The 9,675-nt window shown below is 48.7% G+C and overlaps 1 protein-coding gene across 1 annotated transcript; it reads left to right on the top strand.

Annotated features, from left to right (window-relative positions):
• The first annotated feature begins 6,845 nt into the window (after positions 1-6,845).
• Positions 6,846-8,358, top strand: CCDC184 (coiled-coil domain containing 184). The gene has a single exon (XM_007179261.2). The coding sequence runs from the start codon at positions 7,283-7,285 to the stop codon at positions 7,868-7,870; it is 588 nt and encodes a 195-aa protein (XP_007179323.1). The 5' UTR covers positions 6,846-7,282; the 3' UTR covers positions 7,871-8,358.
• Positions 8,359-9,675: the final 1,317 nt, after the last annotated feature.

Here is a 9,675-nt window from a genome sequence, read left to right as displayed (position 1 = left end):
AATATCCCTGAAACACTAATAAAAATCCACAAGTATGAAGCAGAGAGGGCTTATGTCCCAGAGATCTCATTACAATTGAAACATCAGTGATTTCAATGTTCTAGTAATGTAAAATTGTGAGCAGTTTATTGTCTTTCACACCTGCAAGTGTCTTGGACGGTACTCATTGTTCTGCTGAGCAGCAAAAGCCACTAATGTCCTTGGTAAGAGGGAATTGATTTTTAATAATACATGAAAACTGGAAGGATGTGTGATATGGTGATGGATGAGCTAGGATGAATAGGAGATTGGGTATGTGACTCAGGATCACCCTCTGAGGGGAACTGAGTCCCAGTTTAATGCATTTTATCCGGGCAATTACCAGTGAAATTGCCCTCTGCTTCTTGGAGACCCAGATAACACTGCTGAGAATAGCAAGTTCTTTTTTTTTTTCATCAATTTTATACACATTAGTGTATACATGTCAATCCCAATCGCCCAATTCAGCAAGTTCTTATTGAAATTGTCCTACTAAGGTTGTTTAAAACTAACCTCAATTCCTGGAATACTGTTTTTCTGATCCAGGTTTGATGTTTGGTTTTTAATTTGATTTTACTATCCTGGAAAAACTGATCTTTATATCTCCTTTGTTATATATTTGATCAATGTGGAGAGTTTTTGTTTGTTTGTTTTGGTTTGGTCATAGAACAGAAGTAGGGAAGGCATAAGCAGAGGACAAAAAGGCCTCAATTTTATTATAGTATAAAGTACCCTGGGCTAACATTACACTAAATTACTAGCCTATCAGCTCAGGAACTCAAAGGGAAGAGAAACCTTAGCTTTACAGCACAGTAACCTTTCTCTTCATAATATCCCTTCTCAGTTAGCTACCAATCTTATAAGCAGTAGCAGGGTACTTTTTCTGAGCCTGTCTCTAGTAGAATAAGAGTATAAATCAGGAGTTCTTCTCTGTGACATACAGGATGGGGATACAGGCTTGGCATCATCCCATTCTCAAACATTTGAGGGGAGGGGAGAGCATGCAGTCCTCTGACCTTGAAGTTGGACTAAAACTTGGCCCCATTCTTTGACACTTTGATGGTGGAATATGCTGCTGGGGGTTCCAGTGGGTGGCTAGGTGATAATTCTTATTTCAAAGCTACAAGCACTTCTTTATCTTGCAAGAGGTGGGGACTTCCATGTGTCTTACAGTAAGTATTCCTTCGTACAAGGAAAGCCAGTAAATGGGCCATTTAACTGTGTGAACATAAGCCATAGATCATCAAAGTAGATGGCTAAAACCAAAGATAACCTGCTCTCTAAGATAAGGCAGAGTTGGAGCTCTGCAGGCTATGTGTCCTTAAGGGAGATGTTTCTTTTTCTAGGTATGGATTCAGGCTTCATTCATTCATCTATTCAACATATATTTATTGAGCATCTCCCAGGTGCCAGGCACTATTCTAGCGCTGGAGATATTGCAGTGAACAAAACCAAACCTCTGCCATAATGGATCTTACACCTAGTTGGAGGTGAAAGACAATAAATAAATACATAAATGAATAAACAAACAAGTAAAAATACAGTATCACAGATGGTAATGGCTGTGGAGATGTATAAAGCAAAGTAGAGGGACTAGAGTATTCCAGAGTGAAGGGGATCCTAGTGCCTTAAAACAAATAAAGCAGGCATTGTGTCTATAAACTGTGAATGTGTAGTTGACCACAGAAGATGGAGCTGCTTTCATGTAAGACTTCTTAAAACAGGGGCTTCAGGGTCTTGGTGAAAAAGTTGGAGAAAGGGCCCTCCTCCTCACTTCTGCCTAAAATGCAGCACCTTTGCAGTCCTTTGAAGATGTGGATTACTTTTGGGGGACCCTGTTCACGACATAATCATGAATACTAGTGTAGTTGTGTGTGTTGAATAGAACCATAGTGCACCCTCACAGTGGTTGCTCTACTAGGGCAGCTGACAGTGCCTTGTTGGCCCTTGGAATACCACCTCATAGCAAAAGGGAAGTGGTAGGAACCACTTTTGATAGTATTTTTAGGGCCTTTGAGAAGTCTGGAGAGAGCACAAGTAGAGGCATTAGTAAGAGTGAGACCTGAAAAATTTTTTATATATTGTCCACAGACTTCCTTAAGATATGACAGGTGAGAAGGGGCCTAGAAATTTGCATAAGTCAGTATTAAGGAACTAAATTTCTAAAAATTCTTTTAAACGGAAGAGAAGTCTGAGGCAGGCATACCACAGTCCATACCCTGCCCAGATACTTGGACATAATTTCCTCCAAATTTGACTGATACTCTGGGAGAGGCAATTTGCCAAGCAAAATTGCCCCATGGCACCAGAAATTGTGGGTGTTCTCAGGTGGTGCAGCATTATCCATGCCTGATGAGGATCCTGACTTGGGGACAAACCAGGCCCTGAGCTATTGGCAACTTTCTGGGGGCAGAAAAATATATGGAGAGGATGCATGAGGAGGGTGCACCAGGCCCTGCACCAGAGGTCATGGGTGGTTCCAGAGCTTGGAATGTCTGTGTCTATGGCCAACTGCCCAGCGACACTTGGACAGGAACTAGTCATGTCCAGAGTGGTACAGGATAAATGACTAAACATGCACTGAAAGGGGAAAAACCCTTTGCAAGTGTTGATACAAGAAAAGCTGTTGCAGTGGGCAATGAAGAAAGGGGAAGTAGTGTGAAAACAAGCAAAGCAGGTTTAATTGAAATGACAGGCTATTTTCAGTGGAAGTGCAGACTGCATGAGAAGTCGGAAGGTCCCCTGGTATTCTTGCTCTGAGTAAAGTTAATATGAGTGAAAAAGAAATGGGGAGGGGTGGCCTTTAGGATTCCTAAAATTAGGTTGAAGGCACAAAGCAAGCAACTGAAAGCCCAGCTCTGGGCTTAAGTGAGGGGTGTGTGTGTGTGTGTGTGTGTCTCACCTCATGACCATATCTGTGACAGTACAGACTCCTGAGTGTGTGAACAGTTGGACCCCCTCTCCAGTCAGAGGCTTATATGGATTTCGGATCTTTGCAAATGGCCATGCCCATTTCTCTGTACAAGTGTGGAGGAGATGAGCAAAGCAGGTGGGCTGTAACATCAGGCCACCCACCCTCTCATGATGAGAAAATTTAGTCTATGTGACAGACAAAATCCACAATAATGTGAGTATTCTCAGCCTCTCAGTCTTTCTTACCCTCTTGGAAGGAGACCCGTGTCACTGACAGCTGGGGCTCCTGGTACATGTGCAGATCAGGGAACTGAGGAACAGAATCAAAGGAGCTGAAACAAGGACAAGGAGTTTCTTCTTGCAGAAGAGAAAAAGAATACACTCAAGAAGTAAAGGGGGTGGGGGAGTGAAGAAGCAAGGGCCAGGCTTGAGAGAAAGTTTGGGGGTGTTGGGGGAGAGGGGAGAGAGAAGGGCAGCAACAGCTATGGTCACATGAGCGAGATGAATAGAGAAGGAGGGAAGAGAAGTTTAAGATGTTTTGCTCTGTGCTAAGGATGTAAACCCCTTTAGAGTTTTTCCAGAGACATAATAAAAATCTCAATTGCTTTTTAATTCTTTTTTGTTATTAGATGTGTTTCTTTTGAATGTGATATCATGCTGAGATGGGCCACAAGGCAGCTCAGCTTCATAAAATTTACATTTGGGGAGTACTGTCTGGGATTGCGGACCTATGGTGCAGCAGTCAGCCGTTCCTTGATTTTGACCATCATTCTAGATCTGAGTCAAGTGAGCATCTTTATTACAATTGCTGGATTTATAGTGCAAAAAGTACACCAGCTATATAAAATAGACACTGGAGATAAACTAGACACGAGACAGAGGAAAATGGCAGAGACTACTAAGAATCACAATTCTAGTGACAATTTGAGGTTTGGAACTAGGTGTACCTGATGGAGACCTTTATCTATGCAGCATGGAGTCTCTTCTCCCCATGAGCTGATGAGATTGGGATGAAGGAATAGAACAGCTAAGGTGATTCCCAGAGGAAAAGAAAAAGGCAGGAAGCAGAAGAGGAGTGCATAGGGCTTATTTTTTCTTGCTGTGTCTGAACACTCTAGTGATATGGCCAGAGTACCTACCCATTCAGCTTGGGAATGGACCCAATTAACAAACCCCAGGGCCCTGGCTTCCAGAGGGCCCAGCACTGTAACCCAAACAGCTGACTGAGGCTCTGCTCCACTCTCTGCATCCGTCCCCCTTACTTTTCTGAGACTAGACCTCTCCTATTTCCCCTTGTCTCAATTTCACACAGAACTCCTAAAATTATCTGGTTCTGAATCTGAGGCGCCAATAGTCTCCTTGTATTTTCAAGTCTTGCTACTAGTCCACACCCCCAGATCCCACCTACCCTTGGCTCTCCAATGTCTGACTTGGAACTTGACTGGATCAGCCACACCCCTTGATCTCTGCACTGTTTCCCATATTCTTTCATGCTTCTCCAATAATTTCCCCTCCCTCTAGGCTCAGACCCCTGTACTCTCAGCAGACCTCATGCCAGCGTCTCTGGGGAGCATGATGTAATCTTATGCTGAAAGCCTTGACATACATGGTATCCCCAACAACAGTGGCAAAGGGCCTTGTATGATGGCATAACCCAGCTCCTACTGTATGGGGGCTATGTTTAATGTAAGGTTAAGGCTAAGATGGGAGGCCCTGTGTTGGGAACAGGGTCAGTTCTTGTAGGTAGAAGGCAGGGGCCTATCTGAAGAGTGAGGGAGCTGGCAAGGTGAAATCATCCATGTGAAGTGCTGGTCAAGAGATGTGAAGTAACAGACCCAGGCAAAAAATCTGAAAATCATGCCAGTCTTTTCTGACTATAGCAAAAGTCTCCAGGGAAAGACGAACAGCAGGGTTGAATCCATAAGCCCTGAGAATATGCTTGCTATAAACTTATACTGTGTAAGCTCCACTGTTTTTGGTGTGTCTTGTCTGTTTCTAGTTTTCCTACAGCTCCTTTTTGGTAAAGTCTTTTCGTGAATACCAGCGCACTTTGGCTGTGCTTAGGGAAACCAAGGAAAAGCATTTCTGTCTTCTCCTGAGCTTTAGGAATAACCTGTGGGACACATGGTGGAGGTGGGAGTGATAACTGAGGTGAGAGTCACAAGTCTGTGGAACGGAGGAAGGATGGAATGAGCAAGCAAATAGGATTGAATCATAGAAAATACAATAGGTTTTAAAAATTTCTCCATATATTTGTTTTGGGAAATCAAATTTCTAATGGCTGCATAATACTTTATTGTATCAATACTGCCTTTGATTAAACATTTTTCTGTTTAGGATATTTCCCCACTTGTTTCTATTTTAATAGCAGTAAGACAAGGAATAAGCCAAAGAGTTTTTTAGTGCCAGAAAAGTTTCTCTGGGCCAGCCCCACTCCTCACCACTAGAGTATGCAAGCAGGGAAACCTCAAGGTAACACATTTGCTATCGCTGAACCACTAGTATACGAAACACTCACCCATACCTAGCTCTTCCCCATCTTGAAATGATACAGCTTTTCTCTTCCCCAGATTTACTTCTTCTTGTGAACTTCATTTTGGTTTCTGAACACTTGGCTTCTCCAATTTACTAAGGTCATTATTAGTTAATATGCTGCTGCCCAGGTATTGTTTGCTTTGCAATCTGAAGTCATCTGTAAACGTATTAAATTCAATTTTTCTTCCTCCTCCTCCTTTCCCACTCCGCTCCTCAGAAAGGGAAAGGCATTGTCACAAAGGTTGAGACACTCAGTGTATGTCTGTACCTGGGTGGTGGGCCTGCTGAGGGGGAATTACCCTTACATAATCTCTCCTCCCCATCCCTTCCACACATTGTCGACAGTTCGCCCTTTCAACTGTGAGCTGATGCAGTGTTATTCAGAGTTAGAAATAATATTACCCAGTCCAATCCCCTAACAGATCAGGAAAATGATTTATTCAGGGTCTCTGAACTAATAAATGGAAGAAACAAAACTGAATTCAGGTCTCCTAAAATCCACTACCTGTGAGCTGGAGAGTAATGGATGAGGGAATGGGACGCAGTGGTTCTTGTTAAATTATTCATTCAACAAACGTACTGAGCATTTACTTACTACGCGCCAGGTTCTATTTTAGGTGCTGGGGATTCCGTGCTGGAGGACACGGAGGAGACAAAAATCTCTGTTCTTACGGAGCTTTCTTTCTTAAAACTGAAGCGCTTTGCCTCACCGTGCTGGGTCTCATATGGGAGGGAATCCCATCTTTTCTCGGCTCCTGTACTATCTTACCTACAGCGAGGGCTGATTTACTGCAGAAGCAGAAGGGAGTGGCGGAAACCTCCGTAGTGCCCTCCCGCGCCTCTGCACCTCTAAGGCCGGGCGGGGCCGGCTCCAGGGCGCCGCCGCGCCCCAGCTCTAGTTTGGGTAATAGGGTCGGCCTCGCTACCCGCTCTGCTTCCCTGCTGGAGGACAGAGAAGCAGGACCGGCTCTAACGTCATCCTCAGAGAAAGGATTTCGGGCGGGTGAAAATCCTTCCAAGGCAGTAGCGCTCAGTGTCTACCACCCAGGCTAGGGGAGGGACGATGTCTCCCCGACTTGGGGATTTATGCAGCAAACTGCTCTCTCATGCTTCCCTATTAAACATTGCAGCCACACGCTCTTTCAGCTGAGGCCACTGCAGCGTCCCCTCCCCTCCCGCTCCGCCCGCTAGCTCAGACTCCAGAGCCCCACTGCAGCTTCCCAACCATCCTCCCTTTTCTTCTCCACTTCCTGGTTGCCATGGAGACACACGTCATTTAAGGGCCGTGCGTCGCCTTGGAAACAGAGGAGCATCCGCGGCTCGGTTGGGAGACCCTCCCGTGTCACTTCCAACCACACTCGCGGGCGCTGCCCGTTAATGGCCGAGGGGAGTCCCGAGCTCGACCCGCTGCTGGCCTCTGCCTCGACCTGAGCGCCTGTGCGAGCGCTTCTGTGACCCAGGGAACCCGCAGGCACTTGCCGCTCTTGGCGCCCAGAGGGCGGAGCTGACACGGGTGCAATTCAGGAGGCTAGGTAGGGCAGGGCGCTTTCGCCCCGTGGCGAGCCGGAGAGACGCCGGCCCTGGGACTGTAGCGCGATCCTCGTCCCGCAGGCTCTTCCCGGCCTCCCGATCCTGCCCGCACCCTCCGCCCGAGACTCACCTCCTCACGTCGGCTCCCCGCCCCTCTCGGGAGCCTCGTCTTACCTCCACTCCTCCCAGCCCCTCCGGGCACCTCTCCCCCTCCCCGTACCTTCCCCCCACCTCGAGGCCGGGCTGGACCGGACCCGGAGCCGCCACCGCCCGCTTCTGCCATTCAATGGAGGACGGTCTGCTGGAGATCATGACGAAGGACGGCGGCGACATGCCGGCACCTCTGGAGGTGTCCACGGTGCCGGCCGTGGGGGACGTGATCTCCGGGGAGTACAACGGCGGCATGAAGGAGCTGATGGAGCACCTCAAGGCCCAGCTGCAGGCCCTGTTTGAGGACGTGAGGGCCATGCGTGGGGCCCTGGACGAGCAGGCCTCGCACATCCAGGTGCTCTCGGACGACGTGTGCGCCAACCAGCGGGCCATCGTCTCCATGTGCCGGATTATGACCACCGCGCCCCGCCAGGGTGTCCTGGGCGTGGTCGGCGGCAAGGGGAGCTTCCCGGGCGCCCCCCAAGAGCCGGAGACCCCTTCGCTTGGGATCGGGGACAGCGGTTTGCTGGGTCGCGATCCTGAGGACGAGGAGGACGACGATTCAGAAGAGAAGGAGATGCCCAGCTCCGCCACACCCACTAGTCACTGTGAGCGCCCCGAGAGCCCCTGTGCTGGCCTCCTTGTGGGGGACGGGCCACTTGTGGAGCCCCTCGATCTGCCCGACATTACCCTGCTGCAGCTGGAGGGAGAGGCCTCTCTGTGAGGGGACTCTGAGGGGGCACTACTTTCCCGGGCTGGCTTTGGGTTTCCGAGCGCATGACGCGAGAGGACTGAACCGCGCGGTGCAGCATGCTTCACTCCGACCGCTATTCTTGCGGGTCAGGCGGAAGAGACTCCCTCGAGGAAGCATTTATAGGGTGAAGGACTTTGGGAGCATCAAGAATTCTTTCTGCCTGACCAAGCGAGACGTAGCAAACTGCGGAAAGGTGAGGTTGCGGGAGAGGAAGCGCCCATCTCTGGACCCCCATCCAATCCCCTACCCTGCCCTTTCCCCCTCTCCAGCCAACAGGAGAACCCCTGAATTGTGTAAATAAAATTCTGCTTTTTCTATTCTGAAAAAGGACTTATCTAGGACTCTGGCAAGTAATCTCTAACAATTTACCTAGAAATTAAGGAGTTGGGGGTATTCTGTTCTGGCTAACAGAAAATTTACCCTTCTGATGAAATCCAAGTTATTCAGCGTTCTGCAGAAGCCTCTCCCCCTCACAGATCTCTGCGGCTGCTGATTGGTAAAAGAAGCTTGAGGAGGGAACTGCAGCCCTAGGAGTCTGGGTGAATGGGGTTCCAAGGGCCTCTGGGCTGGGAGGAGCTGGCTATCAATGTGCATGAAGACATAATAGCTCAGCCTCTAGGATTTTGCATGCAGAGTGGATCCTGCCTTGTCACTGACTTCATCTGGGATTGTTTTACCCACTCACTGAGGCTTAGAGAACAAAGAGCCCAGTTCACAGGCAGAGACTTGGGGATGCTCAGCAACAGCCCAGACTTAGGGGACACTGAGGGACTCTTGTGGGCCGCAGCCAAAAACTGTCTCTCTCCTGGCTATACCTGCTTAACTTCAGTTTTCTTTTCCTGTCAACACTTCCCTGCCCGCTGCCTCTTGGTGCTGCCTCCATAATGTCTTGTGTGTGTTATGTGTGCCGACCTGTGTAGTAGTGTGTGAGCCCTGAGGGGCAGGGCTTGTGGCTCTGGTGTTAGGTTCAGGGAGCTTCAGACCCTTCTGTGAGGCCCAGGCTCTCACGGCGCTTTCCCCTCTCCTCTCCTCTTTCACCCCGACAACCAGGGCACGGAGCATGTGGCTGCCCTGAGGTTCCTTCCTCAAGTGGTGACTTTATGTGCCCTTTCTCCTCCTCCGTGTATCCCTTCTCAGTGCTTTCCTTGGTGTTAACCTTAATAAAGAGGCGTCATCTCCCCTCCTTGCTGACTGGTACTAGGGCGATGTCAGGGTGGGGCTTCTGGACCCACTGCATGGACACAGGCTTAGTGGCAACTACAGGGACCATGCCTTGACTCCTCTCTTCTTGCCTCTGGTTCCAAGGAGTTGACTGTCCCTGCCCTGATTGGGACATGCGTTGCCAACTCTACCTGCTGTCATTTCCGACCTGGACCTTCACCTCAAGCTGGAGAGGGTACGTGTTGAGACTCCCAAACTAACAAGGGTTTTTAGTAGCTAGAAATCCAGATGTGCAGGAGACTTCTTTTCAGTGAAGCACCTGGCTCCTGGGAGATGATTTCCAAATCTGAGTCCTGGAATGGTAGGCATGACACTTGTTCCATGGGAGGGTTAGGGAAGGGGTATTGTTCAGGAGGGATTGCCCGGAATCTCTGGCAGTAGAGTGACATATCACAAAGGAAACCACAAAAATTGCCTCAGGCCTCTTGGGGAGAATGCCCGTAAGGTGCTCCCCCGGGAGCTTAGATTGACATCAGCTCTAGTCTGCTCCCTTGGGCACTGGAGATTTTCCAGGCTGCTCCAAACAAAATCTGGGAGAAGAATGAGCTGTGGTT

This window comes from Balaenoptera acutorostrata, chromosome 11, assembly GCF_949987535.1.
Source record: "Balaenoptera acutorostrata chromosome 11, mBalAcu1.1, whole genome shotgun sequence".
Lineage (NCBI taxonomy): Eukaryota > Metazoa > Chordata > Mammalia > Artiodactyla > Balaenopteridae > Balaenoptera > Balaenoptera acutorostrata.
Note: the sequence above shows the minus strand (reverse complement) of the source record. Positions and strands in the feature narration are given on the sequence as shown.